This window comes from Protomyctophum parallelum (genome assembly GCF_964188405.1).
Source record: "Protomyctophum parallelum genome assembly, chromosome: 13".
Classification (NCBI taxonomy): Eukaryota; Metazoa; Chordata; class Actinopteri; order Myctophiformes; family Myctophidae; genus Protomyctophum; species Protomyctophum parallelum.
In genome coordinates, this window is record NC_139708.1 from 38,195,815 (window position 1) to 38,221,930 (window position 26,116).

Below are 26,116 nucleotides of genomic sequence, written 5' to 3' on the forward strand. Positions count from 1 at the left end.
AGGACCGATAATGGTATGACAGGAGGGCCGATATGGATCTGACTAGGAGGACCGATATGGGTCTGACTAGGAGGACCGATATGGGTCTGACTAGGAGGACCGATATGGGTCTGACTAGGAGGACCGATATGGGTCTGACTAGGACGGCCGATATGGGTCTGACTATAGGAGGACCGATATGGGTCTGACTAGGAGGACCGATATGGGTCTGACTAGGAGGGCTGATATGGGTCTGACTAGGAGGACCGATATGGGTCTGACTAGGAGGACCGATATGGGTCTGACTAGGAGGACCGATATGGGTCTGACTAGGAGGACCGATATGGGTCTGACTAGGAGGGTCGATATGGGTCTGACTAGGAGGGCCGATATGGGTCTGACTAGGAGGGCCGATATGGGTCTGACTAGGAGGACCGATATGGGTCTGACTAGGAGGACCGATATGGGTCTGACTAGGAGGACCGATATGGGTCTGACTATAGGAGGGCCAATATGGGTATGACTAGGAGGACCGATATGGGTCTGACTAGGAGGACCGATATGGGTCTGACTAGGAGGACCGATATGGGTCTGACTATAGGAGGGCCGATATGGGTCTGACTATAGGAGGACCGATATGGGTCTGACTAGGAGGGCCGATATGGGTCTGACTAGGAGGGCCGATATGGGTCTGGGTAGCATTCAGTGGTGTCACATTCATACAGCCATGTAAACACTACAGCAGGGCCACCGCTTACCAACCTTTAATGCTTTAGATACCCCCCTTCTTGACACACACACACACACACACACACACACACACACACACACACACACACACACACACACACACACACACACACACACACACACACACACACACACACACACACACACACACAGTATACTACAAATAGCACAAAGAACAATGTCTGATCAGTAAGCTCAATTAAGATGCACCGCAATGCGACACTTTATGAGGTTGTAGAATTTTTTTGCCCAATAAAACACATTGTTGAATATTTTTGAACTATAGGCAAGTTGTGATTTTGATTTAATGCAACATGTCGGGACTATTATCTTCAAACAAGACAAGTCCACATTCATTCATACCAGCTCTGACGGTGTGGAGAAAAAAAAAAGATACTGTTCCAAAAATGTGAAAAGAAATTCAGGTTCCAGCTATAGGGGCGTCGTCAGCTAAAGCCACTTTAACCCTGTGTTATAATTCTGTATACATTGCAAAGCGTCGTGAGATTGTGGATTGTGGACCTATAGCCTACTATTTTTGGAAATATTTGGACCAAAGATGTTTGTGTGTGTGTGTGTGTGTATGTGTGTGTGTGTGTGTGTGTGTGTGTGTGTGTGTCATCTTTTACTTTCTCTAATAAAAAACCTAAAAAATAAACCTTGGTTGAAAAAAAAAACCTAAAGTTGTCCTTTTAACATGAAAAGGTTTGGGAACCACCGCTATACCAAAGGAAACCACCGCTATACCAAAGGAAACCACTGCTATACCAAAGGAAACCACCGCTATACCAAAGGAAACCTATGTATTCTGATGTGAGCATTTTGTGGTGTAAAAAACAAACCAGAAACGACGTCAAAAAATGTATCGTTTTTTGACTGTGGGTGTTTTTCAGCTAAACAAGTTGTAATCTCTATAATACAGTACGTGACAAATTGCTCATGCAAGGATTATAGCCGTATAATATCGCTAAATATTCTGTAAGTGCTGAAGTCTAAACGCAAACATACACACATGAAGAAAACAATAAATAAAAAATAAGTAAGAGAAACAAACCAACGAAAGGAAAGAAACAAAAGAAACTCCAATGCACCAAATAATTCATCTCATAAACCTATTTGCGAGTCGGTCTCAGCCCCTGCTATTGAAAAATAGCAGATCTACAAGCTCATAGCCGCGCTACAAGCTTGTAGATCTGCTGTTTTTTAAAAGTCGTCCATGGAACAACATATTTCGAGATGGGGGGGGGGGGGGGGGGGGGGTCGGCGGCCAATTACATATAATTCTGGGGGTCCTTGACATGAAATTGTTTGAGAACCACTGACATATAGAAACATAGGGTTTTTCTTTTTCCAGAAAACTGTCAGAATTCGTTTTTTAATTTTGTAGAATCGTTCCCAGGGTCAAAATGGGTTTTAAACATCGAAGGGGAGCTCTGACCTCATCTCGTGTTCATGAAAGAAAAAAAGGGCCCAGGCCGTGCCGTGCACTAAAACGTCGTCGAGATATGCACACATAATTTGATTATTCACACAAACATTCCATTGTGAGCATATGAGGACGACTTCTATAATGTTCAGTGAATCAATCCTCCACAAAGTCTCGTGTTGAACCCTTTGCGTGTTGAATCCAGTCCAGTCGCCCCCTCCCCTCCTACCCCCCCCCCCCCCCCACCCCGACCCCCCCCGACCCATTCCCATGACCACGTTGGAAGCGCGCCAAGTTTACAGCGGGGGGGGGGGGGGGGGGGGCAGCGCACAGGCTATATAAAACCTGAAGTTCTTGTTTTAGGAGCAGCAGAATGGAGGATGATTGTCCATTGTCCTCCAGCAGGGAAAAAAAAGTATTTTTCTTTCTTTATATATTAGAAGAAGAAGAAGAAAAAAAAAAGCTCAAGGTTATTCCCGTCCAGCAGCAGAGCATTATGGGTAAATGCCCCCCCCCCCCCCCGCGGAGGGGAGTCACACGACAATCACTTCCGAATGTCCGAATACATTCTGGTGAGGCAGGGTGGTTAGCCGCGCCGCGCCACACCGCGCCACGCCACACCACGCCAAACAATCAAATGGCTCTTTTCCCACTTCTAAAAAGCACAATGCATTGCTCCTCCTTCAGACTAGTGTTGATTTCCCACAGCAAACATTTATTTCGTTTCAGTCATCTAGTCTTTTGAATAATTTTTTCCATTTACTTTTAGTCCTATATTTTAGTCATCTGCATGTTTTAGTTTTAGACTAGGGATATATATATATATATATATATATATATATATATATATATATAGATCTTTGTTTCCGTTTACATTGTAACCCGTAAACCACCCCTGAAGGCGGAGATAATGTCATACAAAGAAATAAACTCAAAGGAACTTAGGGGAAGCGAAAAATTGCAAATGTGCGATTACGTTATGAGCAGCTTGTAGATTTGCTATTTTATCACAAAACATTTTAACAGCATATATACGAACGGAAAGAAACGCAAGCCACAGCGACGCGACAGCAGGTTCACTTATAGAAGTTCTCATATAGCGGAAAAGAGCCTTCAAATCCTCCCTTAAAGATGGCGATGGCGAAACGGGTAAGGCCGTTGAGCGACATCCACCCACAACACACACACATCCTCCGCGGGCCTCAGTCAGTCACTCAGTCACTCACACACTCACTTCACGACTGTTTCCGGAAGGTGAAAATGTCCCGGGCCTTTTTGGAGGCCTTATTCTTTCCCACGGGCGGAGGGGTGGTGGTGGTGGTGGTGGAGGAGGGCGAGGGGGGGGTGGGCGAGGGCGAGGAGGGCGAGGAGGCGGGCTGCGGCGTGGAGGTGCCTCCATAGGGGCAGCTCTGGGAGTCGGCGTGCTCGCCCGAACACTCCACGGTGGGGATGTAGCGGCTGTCCCACATGCCCGGCCCGCACAGCCGGCACAGGTCGTGGAGGCTGCAGGGGATCCTGGGCAGCAGGCGGAACTGGTACAGCAGGCTGCGCGCCTGTGGCAGGAAAACACACACAACAACAACAACAACAACAACAACAACAACAAAATATTTCATGTTTATCGATTTTCCTTAAAAAATAAAAAATAAAAAAGCAGATCTACAAGCTCGTGGCGCGGCACTCGGTGCCGCGCCACGAGCTTGTAGATCTGCTATTTTTGAAAAGTCGTGAAAATGCGGCACAGATCTTTGAATAATTATATTCTTTCAGAGGGAACGGTTTTTAACTGTGTGTTCCTGACACACAACGAAAAGGGAGAATTGCAGTTTTACTTTTTCCTGTTTTTTTTTTTGGATAAAACAAAAAAAAAAAAGCACAGATGTTATAGATTGATACACTATGGATAAAAAAAAAAACCTAAGTGTTAAATGAAAAAGAAATAAAGAAGAAAACGTCTATGAAGGGGGTTGGCGGCCAAATACATCATTTTTGGGGGTCCTTGACATGAAATATTGAGCACCGACTGATCTAGAAACAAAAGGTATTTCAGAAAACTTGTCAGTATTTAGAAGACTTTCTTTTCTCCAATGTTGACGTCAGGTCTAATAAATGGGTTAAAACTGGTGGCGTTGTTCTAATCTAGACTATAGTCTGGCTCCAGTGGTGTCACCGCGACCAGACCAGACCAGACCAGACCAGACCAGACCAGACCAGACCAGACCAGGCCAGACCAGGCCAGACCAGACCAAACCAAATCAAACCAAACCAGGCATGCCGCCCGCGTCCGAAACGGTTGAGGAATGACAGAGTTACCGTGTGGGGGGGTCCCTCTACTGTACTGTACTGGCACAACCGAAATCATCATATATGCAGTTAATATGTGCGTGTGTGTGTAGGTTTTTAAGATAATAGGTCACACAACGGGCACAAAGTCACTGATGCGTTATACGACCTCTGGAGTATTAATAATGAACCTGTCAGGATGTAGAAGACATTTATAGAATCTGATCTCAGGTCAGAATGGGTTAAGCTCGTCCGCTCCGCGGAACCACTCATGTATGCAAAATGTCAGGCGCACAACCCCGTCGCAAAACAGAACTACACAGATGCAAAACCCCGTCACAACAACAACAGCAACAGCATGCCAACACCAGCAGCACCGCACTGCTTCACCGTACCTGGCTGACACATGGCAATGCATAAACATGAGGAAGTGCATGTATACACACACACGCACGCACACGCTATGCTATTCTTGTGGTGGGGGGACATATCACATCAACATTAAAAAGGGATGAGGATTTCACGATTGCCATTTTCAACCCTTAAAGGGATTGTGACATTTAAAACACATTTTTGTAGATTTTTTGGCTTTTTTGGCTTTTCTTGACATCAATTTCACCAAAAAAAAACGAAATTTGATATGAAATATTGAGCACCGACTGATCTAGAAACAAAAGGTATTTCAGAAAACTTGTCAGTATTTAGAAGACTTTCTTTTCTCCAATGTTGACGTCAGGTCTAATAAATGGGTTAAAACTGGTTTGGCTTTTCTTGACATCAATTTCACCAAAAAAAAACGAAATTTGAACATTCAGTGTATTCTCTGCTGTCTGGACTTTTGTGAATAATTATGCAAAAATGTCTCATCTGGTTGGACGGCAGGCATATACGTAGATCCCTGCTAAATCTCCGCCCCCTCCCCTCTGCTCCCTGCCTAGTGCCTACCCTCGCTTCCTCATTGTGACCGCGACTTTGTTTCTTTGTAATACTTACTAATAATGGCTTCTAGAGAAAAATCAATCTGCTCTGTTGTTGGCTGTGGATACCAACTTACACTGGATACCAACTGGCCTAGATGACTCTTTTATTTTTGACGACGTTCCTACCACGTTGTCAAAGAAGCGCATCTTGGGTTGACAGGAAAGGGGGAATTACCGACATCTACAGGCTAAAATAATGTGTTTTTCCATGGCTTCTCAGGATGAACTTTACACATGCACAAACACTCGTGTCAAGAAATACTGGAGTGGAGTTGAGTGTTCAAACTTTTTAGACACGTTTGAAGGACCATGGCCAAGACTTTTAATGTTGTTAAAATTATGTTATAAATCATGTCATAATACCTTTAAGGGAGTATATGGTTCACCCAAACTTTGAACCGGCACCGCAAACACACAGCCGGTCCGTCGAATTTGGAAATGGAATGCGACAAAAACAAAAGAATCTCCATGAATTTGCATGTGTGCACGCACGCACGCACGCACGCACGCACACACACAGCTCACAAATGTGGGCATGGCAGGGCAGCAACCATTCAGAATCTCAAGGCCGCTGTGAGGCTACAGTCTATCAAGCAGTAGAGAGAGAGAGAGAGAGAGAGAGAGAGAGAGAGAGAGAGAGAGAGAGAGAGAGAGAGAGAGAGAGAGAGAGAGAGAGAGAGAGAGAGAGAGAGAGAGAGAGAGAGCAAGAGCACTGCGCTACACTGACTCACAATGAATGATGGTATAATGTCGACTCACATCACCATAACGCATTATCGCCTGTTGGGTGGAGACCTTGTAAGTCCACAAAATAAACACACATACTTTTTTTTGGTGAACTAACTAAATGAAAACTAAGCCATGGTGACTAAAACTGAGACTAAATATACTGACAATTTCGTCAACAAATACAAACTAGACTTTCGTCAACAAATACAAACTAGACTAAAATGTTAGGAAGGGACTAGTGGACAAGAGATCTAGTATAAGTTATTTTACAATTAGTTGCATGCTGAAAATAGACGGTCTACAAGCTCACAACAGCAATTTTCAGCAAGTGGAAAAACAGTCGGCATCAAGGCCCGCCAAAATACATTTTGTTTGACTAAATCAACTGTAGATTTAGTCGACTAAAATCTCATGACATTTAGTCGACAAAAGTCTCATGACATTTAAGTCGACTAAAAGTAGACTAACAAAAACATTCCAGGTGACTAAAATGTGTCTAAAACAAAATTAAAACTATTCAAGAGACTATATGACTAAAACTAAAATTGAAATGTGCTGCCTAAACCAACACTGATTCAGTCACAGTGCGTGCCATCTACATTACACAAGGCAGGGATACAGCATACAAGTCCTGTATTCTAAATTTGACTAATGAACACATGTGTTAGCAATAAACTATACAGTACGTACAGTCATCATTATGCATGAGTGTCCCTTTTTTTCAATTTGTCAAAAATGATGCCAATATACTGTAGATCTACCAAGCTAACGCATTGTGAGTTACAGTAGTTGGATGGGATATTTTTGGAAAAGCTGTAGTACAAACTAGGGCTTAATCGGTATTGGTATGTTTTGTAATGATCTAAGGTCCCATTCATACCAGAGAGCTTTGCTGCGATTAAAACGAATCCTGCTGCACATTGTCAGAAAGTGAACTTCGTTTGGCAGGTGTGAATTAAGGCTCATTCGAATCCTAATGCGTATCAAAGGACCTCATTCTGCTCAGAGCAAAAACAGGGGTTTCGCTTCGCTTCCAATCGCACTCGATTACGATTCGGTGCAGGTGTGAATGCAATCCGCAGTAAATAAAGGAAATGAAGCAAACAATGTGGCGGGTGAGGAGCTGAACACAGTTGGAGACGGAGAAGGCATATTTTACGCAGCGCAAAGATGTCCCGTTACCGTGGATAGATGTGGTCGAATGAGGAGACTGAAGCCCTGATCGAAATGAGGACGAGTACATTAATCAATTGCTTAAGAAAACACATAAACAGTGCAGTGTAATAGTATTATAGCCTACAGAATATTCTGTCTGTCTGTGCGTGCCGTAAACATGGAGTGCTGTCACTGTGTGGGGACGGGTGGGGAGTAGAAACTTTCATCTCAATAAACGTGTAAACATTTTGCGCTGCTGTCTGTTATATCAGTGCGCTCAGCGCTGTGCCTCCATGCCCAAAAGAACAGTGTGTGGCTGCGTGCGTATAGTGAGAGAGCGAGAGAGAGAGGGGGGGGGTCCAGTCCCAGACGGCACGACACATGCACGTTATGAGTATAATTTTATCACAATAGATTTCACTGTGTTGTAGGCTGTGTTGTAGGCTAGTTTATGAATGTAACACATTGATAAAGGTCCCCCTTGCTGAGTTTCCAATTGCTGCGGATGACAGTGTGAAGGCAAACCGCAGCAAATGAAATATGCAAGAATCCCAAAATCTCCGCCCATACGCATGAGTCTACCAAAGTATTAGGTGAGAATGTGACCTAAGTCTGCCAAAATTACTCAATTACAATTTAGGCATTTAGCAGACGCTCTTAATCCAGAGCGATTTACAATAAGCAAGAACAAAAAAGCATGGCAATACATCAAAGTAGTTATCATGACACATGTGTAAGCTAAGAACGTAACAGTGGAATATCTATATACTGAAACTAAATATACATACTATACTATACATATAATATGAAGTGTTATGACTACATAAAATGCAATTCTAGTCTGTCTATACGTAACATGCTATAAGTCTGTATAAAATGCTATCTAAGTCTACATAAAGTGCTATCTATAGGGTAAGTGCTATGGGCCATGATGGAGTCTGAAAAGGTGGGTTTTCAGACTACGGCGGACGATTGGGGGTCAATAATAGCTGCATAGCCTGATTATGATCAAACCATGTTAGTGGAGCAAAAAGCATGATATTTTGAGATGTAGTAGACTCAAGTATAATAGTAATATTTGTCCGTTGCATTCCCCCCCCCCCCCATCCTATAAGTGGACGGTCATTGGTGGAATGCTCAGGGAGCATTTTAGGGGTCAAAAAGCATCTTGAGCATCTTGCTCAGAGACACTTCAACACATTGCCGAGTCCTGGAATCGAACCTGTGACCTCTGGGTTCCCAAGGTGGGCTCTCTGCGCGTGACATCGCCATCAAACCCGGACGTTATGCAGGAATGCCCACTGAGTGCATGGCGACAAACTTCTTTCTGGCCTCGACAGCCCATGCATCCAAACAGAAAAGTCCTTATCTGATTGCATTAAACAACGTTAAACAATGTTCAACTGACTTTGCATGTTGCTTTGCCACTCGATTTGCCACTCGATTTCTAATATATTTTTAATCCCACGATTTTGTAACCCATTTTTCACCCCTGTGTCAATCATCTAATGTGATCCTGGGCTCTACACACCCTCCGCCAACCTAGTCCCCATATATGGGGGACAAGGGGAGAGCTACGGACTTGAACTCATGCTTCCTTCATGCCTGAGTGTCCAAGTTGCTCCTTTACACCTGACAGGGGGGAGTTTTCCTGGTTGGACGTATAGCGCGTGGAAGGAACACGTTATTCCAACCAGTTCCTTTCCCCTCCATCAGGCGCCCCGGCTGGCAAGGGGGAGGCAGTTTAGAGAACAGGATTACTGCATGTTTTTTGTGAGGGTACCTACCCTATAGTGGACACGGGGAGAACATGCAAACTCCACACAGAAAGGCCCTTTCGCCAACCCCGCCTTCGAGTGCCATTCACTTTAAGCATGCGCATACCCTCTATTCAGCCATATTATGGCCTCAAATGGAATTTATTACAGTATAAGTATTTGCATATGTGTGTGTATGTGTGTGTGTGTGTGTGTTAGGGCATTAATTAAGCAACTAGTCGACTATAGTAAATCCACTAGTCGACCTTGTTGGTAGACTACTAGTTGACTAGTTGATAAATAAATAAAAGACCAGGTAGATTATAGTTATAGTCACCAATGTTCACAGTTTTTCAATGTACAAATATTTATTTCCAAAAAATCAAAAAGAAACAAAAAAGAATATATATATATATATATACAGTATATATATAGTAGGTATAGTTAAACGACTAGTCGACTAGTCAACTAGTAAAAAATGACTAGAAGTGAATGCCCTAGTGTGTGTGCGTGTGTATGTGTGTGCGCGCGCGTGTGTGTGTATGTGTGTGTGTGCGTGCGCGCGGTCACCTTGCGCAGCACCAGCTCTCCGTTCATGTGCATGGAGAGGTTGCTGAAGTGCAGCAGCATCTGGTCGGTGGCCAGCTGCTGCTCCGTGACGTCGTCGCCGTAGAGGACCATGATGGCTACGCACAGGAAGAGATGGAAGTAGTCTGTCTGTAGGGGAGGGGGGAGGGGGAGGGGGGAGAGAGAGGGGGAGAAAGGGGGGGGAGAGAGAGAGAGATCAGTCGGGAACTTGACCCATTTTGACCTGAGATCAGATTCTAAAAATCACACCCGTGTGAAGTGAGTGGTGCAACTCCGTGTGGGGGTTCCCGGGGGGGAGTTCCAGACCCACAGGAACACACCCAGCAGGGTGCCGGCCCGGTTCCAGCGAGCCGCCCCGCGTCCGAAACGGTAGAGAAATGACAGCGTTACGGTGTGCCGGTCCCTCTACTACGGCACACCCCAAGACAAGAAGCAAAGATTTGAGTCAAAAACATTCGCTCTGAAAGAATATATATTCAAAGATTTGCGCTACATTTTCACGATTTAAAAAAGAGATAGCAGACCTACATGCTCTGATAATAATATCTCCCCTGGATTATTATGGGGGAATTCCCTTTATTCTTAATTTGTAGGTTAAGATGTTGGCTTTCCACACAGGAGACCGGGGGTTGGAATCCCGGGGCGTTGCATACGTATTACTGATGAATGGAAACAAGCCCCGTGCATGTAGGGCTTTTTGTGTTATTGCTTTCAGCATACAAGCTTTGACTGTACTGTAAAAAACGGATTCAATCAATCAATCAATCAATCGCCAGCCGTTTGGTAGCCTACTGAACAATATGTCCTGTAGTTCAGGCCGCCAAAACATTTCCCATGAAAGAACAGCTGTGGAATTTTCAAACCAAAAAAAAAGAAGGTGAACAATCTGGAATGAAAGTGCAACAATCTTCTCCGAATACAACTGAAGAATGTAATGGGAAATCCCACACCACCACCATGCACCACAAGTCACGTCTCCTCCTCAAATAATGGAACATATAATATTATATTTTGTGTCTGTTATTTCTGTCCAGTTCTCAGCCAGAGCCCAGAAGAGAGATGCATTTGATTTTTCCACTGCACATTCTAACATGAATCGATCAGGTTTCTGACTTGTGTGTCTCTCTCTCTCTCTCTCTCTCTCTCTCTCTCTCTCTCTCTCTCTCTCTCTCTCTCTCTCTCTCTCTCTCTCTCTCTCTCTCTCTCTCTCTCTCTCTCTCTCTGTCTCTCTCTCTCTCCCCCCCCCCCCCCTCTCCCTGGCCTCGTAAAGAGCTCAGAGACCATATCCTAGACACTGTTGAAGGAGTTTCATCTTCTTTCTTTCCAGTCGAGTCAGTTCCCTGCCAGCAGCGTTCACTCTCTCTTCTCTCCCTATAGGCCTGACTCACACCTGCACAACAGACTGACTTACGCTTGTCGTATGAGATGTATAGCTGACGCAAGCTCGCAATGCATTTCCAATGGGAGTCACATTTGCGTTGTGTGAGGGGGAGGGGGGGTGGGGGGCAGTCGAAACACAGCCGAAAGCCGTACAACACAAATGTTGTGTTAAACCATGTGATTTCCATTGGAAATGCATTTGGGGCAAGATGTATCACACCCTTTGTATACATCTAGCATGCATCAATGTTGTATGCTAGACCGAAAGGTGTGAGTCGGGCCTTACTTGGGATTCCCTCAAAAGGAGAATTTTTTATTTTCCTCTTGAGTGAATTCTCCATTTCTTTGTTTCTCAGCCAGTTCATTGTTCAGGAGATCCAGTTTGCAACGGAGGACAGTAAACTTACTTAAGTACAACTCTGAGTACATCATTTTAACTTTACTTCCATTTGTAATACTTTTAACTTCTGCTCCACTACTGTACATCTCGATCTCAAAAGGCAAACATTGTACCGTTTTACTCAACTCAAATAATTTGAAAACATTACTTAGTTACTTTACAGCTTTAGATCATTATTACGAAAACATGCATATGCCCTACAGTATGCTTTGGGTATTTGAAAATGATCCAAACTACAATAAATTGTTGTGCTATTTCGAAGGATTCTGACAAAGTTAGAAAGTGAAATGGAACCTTCTGCAATAATTATCAGTACTTTTACCTTTGGAACTTGAAGTATATTTTGATGCCAATACTTTAGTACTTTCACTCAAGTTAAAAGGACCACATCACCACTTTTCAACATATCTTCATATAATTGGTCCTTCATGATAAAATACCACAACGTTTTGTTCTACTTAGTCTGTGTCTCACAGGAGGGCTGTGGTAAGTTCAGAAACCCATCCACCAGTGACATCATCGTTAAGCAGATTTTTCGGGAATCGGGAGAACGATGGCTTCCATTATCGCATTGCAGACTAGAAAGCCTGTTTCTCTTAGCTTGGATTCCCCAGCGATGTTGTCACTGGTGGACGGGTTTCTGAGCTGCCCAAAGCCTTTTCCTATATGAGACACATCGTATCATGAACATTAGTGAGGACCAATTATATGACGGTAGGTTGAAAAAACATTTTGAGCAAAGGACTTTTGCAGAGTATTTCCACATCATGGTATTATTTGCCACTTTATCCTTCCACCATGCAACTGGCAGTGTGTGTGTGGAATGTGGATGTGTTCAACTCCACACGCATACACATCTCTACGTGTCTCGTCTCCTCACGTCATTCTCCTCCACTGCTGCTTGGCTATAGCCTCGGAAACACAGACGTTTTTATTATTTCCAGGGAGAAAAAAAGGCTGGGACCGACCGAGTCCACTTCAATTCTAGCCTATTAGTATCGCAACGCGAGGCTACTTCAATTCGGCATTGAATACTACTTCAATTCGCAAACGTCGATCACTCTCTGCTGATTTCTGAACGTCTGCACCTTTGTTAAATTGGCGCCCACACGCACACCCGTACACACACTCCTCTCACTCTGTCGCTCTAATTAATTAGTCTCATGATGTCTCATGAGTCTCATGACGCAGCTGCGTCTATACCGTCTCCGTCGGATTAGATGGGAACCTTTGCATGATCAAAACCTTTTTCTTTTACAAAAAAAGAAAGAACCTTTGTTTCCGATTGAACAAGCTCTGGTTAGTAGCCTATACTTTTTATTCGTTAGGAGGACATTAATTAAATCCTTGCACAGACTTATACTATAGCCTACTTCCGCTAATTTTGTGCAACACTGTCATACGACAAAGTGGCATAACAAAAACTAAGTAAGGGTTGCCAAAGTAAGTGGTGTGTGTGTGTGTGTGTGTGTGGGGGGGGGGGGGGTACTGTACTGATAGACCTGAAATCATACAGTTAATTATGTATGTGTGTGTTAGGCTGCACAACAGTGACACTTGGTTTTGAAAACCAACCAAATGCAATTTTCGTGCTCAGACCCAGCCAGCCAGGCAGCCAGGCACACACAAAGCTACTTAATGAAGTGGTTGCACCACTTAAAAAAGAAAAGAAAAAAGAAAGACACTGGCTGACAGCAGAGTTATGCTGCTTCTCCCGGTCCAAACCCTCACTCTGTGTCTGGCTGCAATTCTCTATCTCTCTCTCTGTCTCTCTCTGTGTATAGGCCTACCTCTCTCTCTGGCTCTCTCTGTGTGTGTGTGTGTGTGTGTGTGTGTGTGTGTGTGTGTGTGTGTGTGTGTGTGTGTGTGTGTGTGTGTCTCTCTCTCTCTGGCTCACACTAGCTCTCTGCTCATGCAGTTTTCTTTGAGAACAAACTTCACGCTGTTGCTCGTCGTCTCACAGATTCATGGCCTGGTGTTTCTGGCTTCATTCTCATGGCGGTTTGTACAGTATAGATTCCAGAAGACATGAAACGGATACCGTAGCGACATCTCCAAATGTCCAAGTCAAGGAGGACTTAGCCTCGTAAACCCAGACCCTAGGAGGACTTGACTTGTGAAGTTGAGAATTTGCCGACAGGCAAAGAGGCACAGAGCATGTATCTGCCCCTGCCCCCATCAGTCTCTGTTTGTGTGTGTGTGTGTAGTCTGTGCACACACTATTTGAGCGCACACTCTCAGTAGACCAACCCCACAGTTTTCAAAAAATGCCTAATGGTGGCGCTATAACATCCCATTTTACATGTTGGCACCATAACTCTTGAACCCTAGGTTTGTAAAATAACAAAAATGTTTCCTTGCATCGTGATGCAACTCTTCAGTCACTACTACTTCTGAAAATATAACGTGTTCCTTCCACGTGCTACGTCCGGCCGGGGAAACTCTCCCCTGTCAGGTGAAAAGAAGCAGCTTGGACTCCTCATGCATTGAAGGAAGCATGAGGTCAGTCCGCTGCCCAACCCCAGGTTCTCGCCAACCTGGGGGCGTTCAACCTGGGGGCGTTCAACCTGGATTACATGATTAGATCATTAGCACTGGGTGGAAAAATGGGTTGCAAAATCGTGTGATAAAATTTAAATAAACCAAATAAAAATAAAAATGTTGTCCAAAACTGACAAAATATGCTAGACGTTATCACCTGGAGTCGTGTGGGTGACAAACAAATCATTAATATTTAATTAATATTCAGATTCTGAGTGGCTATGATTGTAGGGGGAGCCCCGGGAGCCCCATTTTATAAAAACATGGCAGAAACCGTCCAAACGATCCCAAATTTGACCCGACACAGAGCCAAAATGCAATTGGAAGTACACCCGCACCACAACATATGTTGCCTTGTTGTACATTGGGCCTGGGTGAGAAATCTCCATGAGAAAATGTAATTATTAGTCAAGAGTGACACATTGCTGTGGAAACGTGAGCTCACAGCTGAGAATGCATTGACTCACCGTGCATAATTCACCAGCAAATTAGAAACAAGACAAGTATACATTGAGTGTATAGCCTTACACATAAACGCCACTACACAGTACATTCCATAGTATTAATGTAACTCCCAGGAATGTACAAATGGAAGCGTTCACAGTTCGCTGTACACTAATGTAGATGTTGCACTTTATGGCAGTCAGTGTTACTGTCGCCGCCTGCACTTGGACATGGGCTGACACACATTTCAGTCTGTACAGCTGCCCTTTGACGTACAGCAATTTAAAGGTTTTATGACATTCATTTTCATTTATTTTTCTTCTTATTTTTTCTTTTAGGTTTTATGACCTCAATTACACCCAAAAAACCTGAACTTTGAACATTCAGTGGATTTTCTGTGGTCTGAAGTTTTCTTTGGGGTTTTTTGGGCCTTTTGAGCTACAATGAAAACAGGCAACACAGTGAAACAGTGACATCTGCTGGCAAATCCCATTGACATATATGGGATTTGCAGTAAGTGATGTCACTTACTGCCGGCAAATCAGAGCACCTGTTTGAGCCAGAAAACCCCAGATCACAGAAAATCTACTGAATGTTAAAAGTTCATGTTTTTTGGGTGCAATTGAGATTAGAAAACCTAAAAAAACAAGAACAATTCCAAAACCTTTTTTTTAATGTCACATCCCTTTAAATTAAAACAAAAAAGGTGGGAAAAGGAGCAACTGGGTTGTTCCCATTAACACTACTGGTTTTTATTGCTTTTTAATGTGGTCATTTATTACTCCACAGTACAATAGAGCGTCGCAGTCCCGCCCCCTTTCATGGCGACGCCAGGCCCAGGAAATAATTCCCAATGCATTTTTTCCCCCATAGACAAGTATTTATTTAAAGACCCAACTCGAGTCGTGACAAATCATGACAACAACAAACACAATATTTTGGACCAAACAAATAATTACAAAGAAGAAAAACAACAAAAGAAAGTGCCGTTTTATTCTTCTTTCTAATTATTTGTTCGGCCCCGGAAGATTTGTGTTTGTTGTCATGAGTTGTCACGACAAGAGTTGGCTTTGTACGAGGCTTAAAAAGGTCTTTAAATGAATACTTTTTAAAATGTCTGTGAGGAAAATGAACGGAGAATAATTTCATTTGTTTTTTAAATTATTTTCATCCCACGATTTTGTAACCCATTTTTGTGTCAATTATCTAATGTGATCCTGGGCTCTACACACCCTCCGCCAACCTGGGGAGAGCAACGAACTTGAACTCATGCTTCCTTCATGCCTGAGTGTCCAAGTTGCTCCTTTACACCTGACAGGGGGGAGTTTCCCTGGTTGGACGTAGCGCGTGGAAGGAACACGTTATTCCAACCAGTTCCTTTCCCCTCCATCAGAGACCAGGATTACTGCATGTTTTTTTGTGAGGGTACCTACCCTAGGGGACACGGGGAGAACATGCAAACTCCAGCAGTCTTTCTTTCTGTATTGGACTATGGAGATCTGGTCATCTACTGAAAAGCTGTCCTCAAGCCCTTGGATGCAGTTTATTACTCTCTGCTCTGCGATTTATACCTGGTGAATCTTATAGAACTCGATCATCACTGCGTCCTAATATGACAGAGTGGGCTGGCCTTCCTTGGCCGAAATAAACATTGGTATCCATTTATTTTTAACCGAATTTGGGGCGGGAACCCCTTTAGGTGTTTTAACATTATGTTATAATTTAGCTATTGAAAAATAGCAGATCTAGAAGCTCATAGTGCGGCACCGAGTGACGCGCTACGAGCTTGCAGATCTGCTAAAAAAAAGTTAATCGTGAAAACGTGGCGCAAGCGAATGTTTTTTTAACTCAAATATTTGCCTCATGGGGGGCGTCCCTGGAGCATCATATTTTCAGATGGGGGGGGGGGGGGGGGCGTTGTATATTAAAGCTCTGCATGGATTGTAATCGTAGGACAGTAGGACACGCTCCAGTTACTGGCTCACGCTAAAGGCTCCAAATGTAAACACAGAAGTGGGGAAAACAGCCTTGGAATGACTTAATGACTTACAGCTTAACCCATTTTGACCTGAGATCAGATTAAAAAAATGTCTTCTACATCCTGACAGTTTTCCATTCTGACCCGAGATCAGATTCTAAAAATGTCTTCTACGTCAATCGTTCTTCGATTTTTTCGAAAATAGCAGACCTACAAGCTGTTTATTGCTTTGAAAATGTTGTATTATATGTTGTTACTGTATCTCGACGACACTGCAACTGAGGGAAACCTCAATGAGTCTCGAGAATAAATAAAAGTTTGAATTGAATTCATGCAACTTCGATAGCATTTTAGCGTACGTATGTGTTTTGTTCTTGCTTACTGTAAATCACTGTGGATTAAGAGCGTCTGCTAAATGTTTACATTGTAATAAACAAAGGAGTTTTTTTTAATTACATTTTTAACTTTAAAACAAATTGATTACTTTTAAAAGGTGGGAAAGGGAACAACCTTTCTCGAGAACAACCAGCCTTTATTGCTTTTTATTATATCATAATTGTTATTGTTTTATCTTCCAGTGAACAGAACAGCACTATGCCTGCTGGATGTGGCTCTCCAGACAAAGACGTATAATATTTGTATATGTTAGATATGGACGTCATAAAGTCAAACATTAGCGGAATATTAACTCGACAAACCCAGTTCAGGAACGCCACGTCACAGTGGCTGGGAGTCTGCTCATGGACAGGGTTGTGTCGCTAGCGCCTGTTTAAAAAATAATATATATATCATTTTTTTGCAACCCATTTTTTCACCCAGTGTCAATTATCTAATCTAATCCAGGGCGCTACACTTCCTCTGCCAACCTGGGGGAGGCAGCGGACTGACCTCATGCCTCCTTCTATGCATGAGGAGTCCAAGCTGCTTCTTTTCACCTGACAAGGGGAGGGTTTCCCCTGCCGGACGTAGTGCGTGGAAGGGACACGTTTTTCCGACCAGTTCCTTTCCCCTCCGCCAGGCGCCCCGGCCGGGCCAGAGGGTGGCAGTTTAGTGACCAGGATTACTGCATGTTTTTTGTGAGGGTACCTACCCTAGGGGACACGGGGAGAACATGTGAGGGTATCTACCCTAGGGGACACGGGGAGAACATGTGAGGGTACCTATACCCTAGGGGACACGGGGAGAACATGTGAGGGTACCTACCCTAGGGGACACGGGGAGAACATGTGAGGGTACCTACCCTAGGGGACACGGGGAGAACATGTGAGGGTACCTACCCTAGGGGACACGGGGAGAACATGTGAGGGTACCTACCCTAGGGGACACGGGGAGAACATGTGAGGGTACCTACCCTAGGGGACACGGGGAGAACATGTGAGGGTACCTACCCTAGGGGACACGGGGAGAACATGTGAGGGTACCTACCCTAGGGGACACGGGGAGAACATGTGAGGGTACCTACCCTAGGGGACACGGGGAGAACATGTGAGGGTACCTACCCTAGGGGACACGGGGAGAACATGTGAGGGTACCTTCCCTAGGGGACACGGGGAGAACATGTGAGGGTACCTACCCTAGGGGACACGGGGAGAACATGTGAGGGTACCTACCCTAGGGGACACGGGGAGAACATGTGAGGGTACCTACCCTAGGGGACACGGGGAGAACATGCAAACTCCACACAGAAAGGCCCTTTCTTGCAGATCGGCTATTTTCAGCAAGTGTAAAATGACTCATACTGGATCTCTTGTCCACTAGTCCCTTCCTAACATGTTAGTTTAGTTTTTATTTGTTGACCAAATTGTCAGTATATTTAGTCATAGTTTTAGTCATCATGGCTTAGTTTTCATTCCGTTTTTATGTAGTTTTTGTCAGTGAATAAAGGCAGTCAACAAACATTTTTCGTCTTAGTTTTAGTCGACAAAAACAACACTGGTCAGTAGTACCTGGTAGTGTGAGCCTAGCAGCGCCTCAGTGGGAGTCAGTATTACCTATAGGCATGTAATGATTCACTCAACTCACAATACGATTAGCATCACGAGGTTCACGGTATTCTAAACAAAAATATTTTTCAAAAAATATTTTTTAATATAATTTATCTTCCAAACATAATTGCCTTCCTTGATGAGCATCAACGACCATCACCTGGGCACAGTCAGAGACACACACACAGCTCCCCTCTACAGTGCTCTACTACTGAAAGTGACTCATTTCTCTCCAAAAGCACTTGAATATGATGGAATATGACTAAAGCTCACATTTCACATCACACCATAATTCATTTTTTTCGTTTTTTATTTATTTCAATACATCGATTCATATCGTCTGGATAAATATCGATATATACGATATATCGTTACATGCCCAGTATTACCTGGTATAGTGAGCCCAGCAGTATATTACCGTATTACCTGGTAGTGAGCCCAGCAGTATATTACCGTACTACCTGGTATAGTGAGCCCAGCAGTGTTACCGTATTACCTGGTATAGTGAGCCCAGCAGTGTTACCGTACTACCTGGTATAGTGAGCCCAGCAGTATATTACGGTATTACCTGGTAGTGAGCCCAGCAGTATATTACCGTACTACCTGGTATAGTGAGCCCAGCAGTATATTACCGTATTACTTGGTAGTGAGCCCAAGAGTATATTACCGTACTACCTGGTATAGTGAGCCCAGCAGTATATTACCGTACTACCTGGTATAGTGAGCCCAGCAGTATATTACCGTATTACCTGGTAGTGAGCCCAGCAGTATATTACCGTACTACCTGGTATAGTGAGCCCAGCAGTATATTACCGTATTACCTGGTAGTGAGCCCAGCAGTATATTACCGTACTACCTGGTATAGTGAGCCCAGCAGTATATTACCGTACTACCTAGTATAGTGAGCCCAGCAGTGTTACCGTATTACCTGGTATAGTGAGCCCAGCAGTATATTACCGTACTACCTGGTATAGTGAGCCCAGCAGTGTTACCGTATTACCTGGTATAGTGAGCCCAGCAGTGTTACCGTATTACCTGGTAGTGAGCCCAGCAGTATATTACCGTATTACCTGGTAGTGAGCCCAGCAGTGTTACCGTATTACCTGGTATAGTGAGCCCAGCAGTGTTACCGTATTACCTGGTATAGTGAGCCCAGCAGTGTTACCGTATTACCTGGTATAGTGAGCCCAGCAGTGTTACCGTATTACCTGGTATAGTGAGCCCAGCAGTGTATTACCGTATTAACTGGTATAGTGAGCCCAGCAGTGTTACCGTATTACCTGGTATAGTGAGCCCGGCAGTATATTACCGTACTACCTGGTATAGTGAGCCCGGCAGTGTTACCGTATTACCTGGTAGTGAGCCCAGCAGGCCTCCCACATGCGCAGCGCCTCGGTGTCGGGGAACTCCCTCTTGAAGCAGAGCAGGACCCAGCGGTGGCAGAACAGCAGCTGCAGGCCGTCCTCCCCCAGCAGGGTGAGGTGCTGGTGGAAGCAGGGCAGCATCAGACGCAGCAGCTCTCGCAGGTACATCTGGAGAGAGAGAGAGAGAGAGAGAGACATAGAGAGAGAGACAGAGAGAGAGAGAGAGAGAGAGAGAGACAGAGAGAGAGACAGAGAGCACTGGTTGGTTCCCTCCCAAACCTTTTTCTTGTCAAGGAAACCCCCAAATCGGGGCGCCCGCTGCAGCCCTTAACCCATTTTGACCTGGGAACGATTCTATAAATGTCTTCTAAATCTTGACAGTTTTCTGAAAAAGCTATTTATCTACGTCAGTCGTACTTCGATTTTTTTTTTTTTTAGCAGACCTACAAGCTCGTAGCGTGCCACTCGGTTAAAGGTCAAGGCCTTAGAGCAGGGGTGGGCAACTTTGATGGTCTACAACCTCAAAACGTGTCGCGTTGCGACGCGTTTTGAGCTTGTATATCGGCTATTGTTTGCTATATTTTAATTGAAAACCTGAATAATTTGTGGCCATTTTTGAATTGGAATCCTGAAAAGTAACCTTTTTAATGAAAAAAAAAAAAAGATGACTAAATATATAGGCTACTGTCAATTGCATCAACAAATAAACTATGTGAAAATGTTACATTATGCTTGGTTTGCGCACGGGTGGTCACACTCTGAAAATAGCCGATCTACAAGATCACGGTGTGCCGCGGGTGCATTGCGAGTGTGACCATGTAGATCGGCTATTCTCGGCGGCACACATCAAAGTATAAATCAGGAATTATTATGACGCCGCCCACCTAAGGCCTGCCTAAATACAATTTACTAACTAAAACTGCAGATTTAGTTGAACTAAAAACACACACCTGGCATGGCGATGAATGAACACTAGTGTGTCACATGTCACATGTCACACATCACAGAGCCATTTGTCTGCACTGATGATGAACTAATTAAATCTGTGACAAGTTATCGATTTAATCCATTTGCATTAGTGCATAATTATGTTATGCATCATTTAATCATTCCCATATACAGTATTATCCATCAAATGCCTGATGGTTCTGATATGAAAACTATGACTAAATATACTGACAAGTTCGTCAACGGCATCAAGGCCCGCCCAAAATACATTTTGTTCGACTAAATCACCTGTAGACTAAAATCTTATGATATTTAGTCGACTAAAACTAGACTAAACACTAAAACATTCCAGGTGACTAAAATGTGACTACAGCTAAATGAAAACGTTTCGAGAGACTATGACTAAAACTAACATAGAAACTTGCTGCCAAAAACAAGTGACACACACACACACACACACACACTCTCCTCACCAGCTGCCTCTCCATGTCCTCGTCCCTCGGGGAGCTGATGAAGATGGTGTTCTCCATCAGTCCCACGAAGCACCAGAAGGTGTCGCTCTCGTCCTGGACCTCCGTGAGCAGCGGAGCCACGAGGTCGGACATGCCCTGGCAGTAGCCCATGTCTGGGTTCAGCACCGCGTAGTTCAACAGGATGCGCCTGGAGGGGAGGCATCCTTTTGGTTAAGAAAATAGAACATAGGCCTACTGTAGCATTTGTGACTAAATTTGACTGAGGGGCTGCCATTGGATTTCGATTTTTATTTTTTATTTTTTTTTCATAAGAAAGCAGGGAATCATAGCTTCAAATTGACATTGATTGTTCAGTTTGACCCACCAGTTTTGGAGATATGGCTTATAGAGTAATGTCTTGCAAAGAAACAGCGAGTTGAGAAAACAGGCTTCAGAAAAAGGTTCACTTCTGTGGTCTCTAATATTAGATGTTTAAGCATTTATTTCATATTTTACGATTTCAACTCTAAAATGTATTTCAGACATGCTCTAGTATGTGAAGAGTCTGCCTGTGATATTAACTCATTTTGGATAAAAGGTTGGTGAGGGGTGCGTTAAAACGACCGGATTAAGGTTGGTGAGGGGTGCGTCAAAACGACCGGATTAAGGTTGGTGAGGGGTGCGTCAAAACGACCGGATTAAGGTTGGTGAGGGGTGCGTTAAAACGACCGGATTAAGGTTGGTGAGGGGTGCGTTAAAACGACCGGATTAAGGTTGGTGAGGGGTGCGTTAAAACGACCGGATTAAGGTTGGTGAGGGGTGCGTCAAAACGACCAGATTATGGTTGGTGAGGGGTGCGTTAAAACGACCGGATTAAGGTTGGTGAGGGGTGAGTTAAAACGACCGGATTAAGGTTGGTGAGGGGTGCGTTAAAACGACCGGATTAAGGTTGGTGAGGGGTGCGTTAAAACGACCGGATTAAGGTTGGTGAGGGGTGCGTTAAAACGACCGGATTAAGGTTGGTGAGGGGTGCGTTAAAACGACCGTATTAAGGTTGGTGAGGGGTGCGTTAAAACGACTGTATTAAGGTTGGTGAGGGGTGCATTAAAACGACTGTATTAAGGTTGGTGAGGGGTGCGTTAAAACGACTGTATTAAGGTTGGTGAGGGGTGCGTTAAAACGACTGTATTAAGGTTGGTGAGGGGTGCGTTAAAACGACCGGATTAAGGTTGGTGAGGGGTGCGTTGAAACGACCGGATTAAGGTTGGTGAGGGGTGCGTTAAAACGACCATATTAAGGTTGGTGAGGGGTGCGTTAAAACAACCGTATTAAGGTTGGTGAGGGGTGCGTTAAAACGACTGTATTAAGGTTGGTGAGGGGTGCGTTAAAACGACTGTGTTAAGGTTGGGGAGAAGTGTGTTAAAACGACCGTATTAAGGTTGGTGAGGGGTGCGTTAAAACAACCTTATTATGGTTGGTGAGGGGTGCGTTAAAACGACCGTATTAAGGTTGGTGAGGGATGCCTTAAGACGACCGTATTGAGGTTGGTGAGGGGTGCGTTAAGACGACCGGATTAAGGTTGGTGAGGGGTGCGTCAAGGGTTGGGAGAGGGTTAAGGTTAGGTTTAGGTGTGATGCCCGTGAGAGGTTAGGGTTAGGGTTTGAGATAGGTTGTAGGACTAATGACTGGTCTAACCAATGACTAGTCTAAATTAAGTAATGCACCCGAATAATTTTACTAATTCAAGCCACCGAAAATGTCATGAACATATGAACGATGGATCTGTTTAGTGTGAACATCATGTCATTAGAGCGGGTGAGAAACATCAGCAAATCCAAATAACCAAGTGTAGCATGAAGATATACTGTATGTTGTAAGCACACGTGAGCATTTTTTTAATAAAATCTGTTAAATGGGTATGGAGACGTGGGAAGATCTCTGTTACTGAACAAACAATATAACAATGATTACTGGAGCTATTTTAACAAAACATATCCCTTACAAGTTACAGCACAGTCTCAGTTCATCCATAATGTGATCAAGAACAGGTGATCTGTCCAATGCCAGACAACCAGGGGCCATTAACACCTTTAATCTCTGCATTTGAATGCATTGTCTATAGTGAATGAAGCATCAGCCATCATCATTTAGCTTTGTTTACATTTTAACCAGTGGGAAGAAATGTGGGTTTTGTTCATTATTTAGCATTCGAAAAAGCATTGAATAAAAGTACAGTCACAACAACCCTATTGAAACTAATACCACACCCCTCGTGCTCCTCATTCCCTCAGAGCAACACAACCTGAATAATGACTTAATAATAAATACTGTTTGATAAGCCTATTTCTGTAGTTCTGTTGAAACTCAAGAGTCAAAGAGACCATGATGGAGTCTGGGATTCCTTGTGAAGCACCGGGCCATGTGATTTAGAATACTAAAGCAGCGTACATAACATACATATTAGTATAGCACGTCAGTGGGATTCAACCCCAAAGACCACCAGGTTTGATATTGGTGAGGCTCTGGGGCCCTGCAAGGGTCCATTTGGACCCCCCGTGGTCCCTGGACCCCATGTTGAGAAGCATTGTACCACACTATAAGAATTACTGTAATGTCATGAAACACATTGAGCCGTAACTGTTGAGGTTATTATTTAAACAAATCCAGAATAGATTTAGATTTGTTTAAAATATGTATTTTCTTCGTTAGATTAGATTAGATTTGGATCAAGTATGAAATATGTTAAATTGTTATGCATCAATTAGCCGATACATGTCAAAGTTTCGCTGCTTATTAGACAAAGAAATGTGCTTCTCGGTTATTCGATTGATAAAAAACAAAAATAAGCAAATTAATAATTGCTAATAAAATAATGGACAGTTGCGGCCGTTGCATCATCCACCCCAGACATAAAGCAGGAGCCATGATGAAGAGGAGGAGGAGGAGGAGAAGAAGCAAAGTGAAGTAATAACATGCTATTTAACCCATTCCGGGCGGGAACCCCTTTTGGTGTTTTAAGCATTATGTTACGCTTTAGCTGTTGAAAAATAGACATTTTTAAAGCACAGCTCAAGACCCACTTCTACACCCTTGCTTTGAATTGATCTTTTATTTTTTGTTATTCATGTCCTCACTGTATTGCATTACTGCTTTTTTAATGTTTTTGCCTTGCTTTTCCTTTCTTTGTTTCTCCATTGCTCTGTAAAGCACTTTGAGCTGCATTTCATGTCATGAAAGGTGCTATACAAATACAGTTTTATTATTATTATTATTATTATTATTATTAATCCATAGTTATATCCTAACACTGTTAATGGAATATTCTCAATGTGAAATTTCCTGTGTTTTTTCTACAGGTTCAATCCATCCTCTTGGCGCTTGGTATGCCAGAGCAATCCATCTTGGATGCTGGACAAACAGCCGGCAGCTTTTTCATTCAGGACGACGATACATGGAGATTTAAGGTATGACTGTAACAACTTAATCTCTGCAATGTTCGATTAGTGTGAAAAGCTTTTAGTAATGATATTAATTAAAAATGTTTCGTTTTGTGTTTTACCAGGAACCAGAGTCGTATTACACAGAACACAACGCCACAAAATGGTGATGTCGGTCAACACTGATCCAGACAGGACACTATGCTACCTAAAACAAAGGTCATGTGTGACCCATGGTGTGTACCATTTGTGATCACTGTACTCTTAGTAGTTACCCTGTATATTCTTTAAGAACACATGCAATATAACTGACTGTTACTATATGACTATATACTATACACACTGCTGCTGCAGTGCTGCTAATAGATGCTATCCGTTATGTATACACTTACATGTGTGATATTATCTGCTGCTAAGTGTTGTCTCTCACCTGCACAACAGACTGTGATTCTATATTATGCTGCTGTTCATTTCTGCTGCAAATGTTTCTCTACTTGGAGATGAGCCATTTTAATTTAATTTCCATTTTGACCATGCACCTTATTATATGTATTTATTTTACATTTTATATTTAATAATGCACTTGATAGTTAATATTAGTTACTAGTAATGTATATGACACTTTGTATTAGACATTTTATATTAGACATTGTGGCACAACTAAGTGAATGTTGTGATGTATGATTAGTGACACAGAACATAAGGTCTTTCTCCCCTCCTCAGCCAGTAGTAGTGTTCAAATGGCCAGTTATCTGGTTACCAATACAGATTTGTCTGCATTCCAACTGAGAGAGAATAATTATAATTATTATCACATTATGAAAGCATAATAATGATGTTAGTGAAGTAGGTATGGAGACATGGGAAGACTTCTGTTACTGAACAAACAATATAGCCTATCAATGATTACTAGAGTTATTTTAACAAAACATATGCCTTACAACACCATTAACATTTCACAAAGGATAATAACAAGTTCCATGGGATGATAGACCTATTTCTGTAGTTCTGCTGAAACTCATCAGAGTCAAAGAGGTGTAAAATGGTCTCAGGTCATCCATAATGTGGTCATTAAGAGGTGATCTGTCCAATGCCAAACCACCAGTGACCATTAACACGTTTAATCTCTGCATTTGAATGCATTGTCTATAGTGAATGAAGCCATCATCTAGCATGTTTAACCTGGGAAAGAATGTGGGTTTTGTTCACCATTTAGGCCACAAGCCTATTGAAACTAATTCCACGAGTGCTCCTCATTCCCTCAGAGCAACACAACCTGAACAATATCTTGACTCGTTTCCCATGAATATAGGATATATGAGTATTATAAGAATGACCTATCCTGATTTATCCTGACTTATGACTGATCATGAATGAACATTACACTATGGACACATGTTTCTGCACACAGGCCTACACATTACACAATGGGATTTCACTGTAAATATATATAAGAAATAAAATGAGAACAATAGAGCACAGTATACTTTGAGGATTTGACAATATAATAATTTGTTGTCAGGCTGTCACACTGTCTTCT

The 26,116-nt window shown here is 43.2% G+C and overlaps 1 protein-coding gene across 1 annotated transcript in view; it reads right to left on the bottom strand.

The window, feature by feature from the left end:
• Nucleotides 1–3,390: 3,390 nt before the first annotated feature.
• Nucleotides 3,391–26,116, bottom strand: part of tbc1d16 (TBC1 domain family, member 16) — a gene marked incomplete at its 3' end in the record, with an annotated part of 127,884 nt that continues 105,158 nt past the window's right edge. The window contains exons 11-14 of the mRNA XM_083779976.1: nucleotides 21,161–21,347; nucleotides 19,728–19,907; nucleotides 9,630–9,776; nucleotides 3,391–3,708 (exon numbers count right to left, since the gene is read on the bottom strand). Coding sequence (XP_083636102.1) covers nucleotides 3,391–3,708; nucleotides 9,630–9,776; nucleotides 19,728–19,907; nucleotides 21,161–21,347 — 832 coding nt within the window. The remainder of the gene's footprint in view (nucleotides 3,709–9,629; nucleotides 9,777–19,727; nucleotides 19,908–21,160; nucleotides 21,348–26,116) is intronic.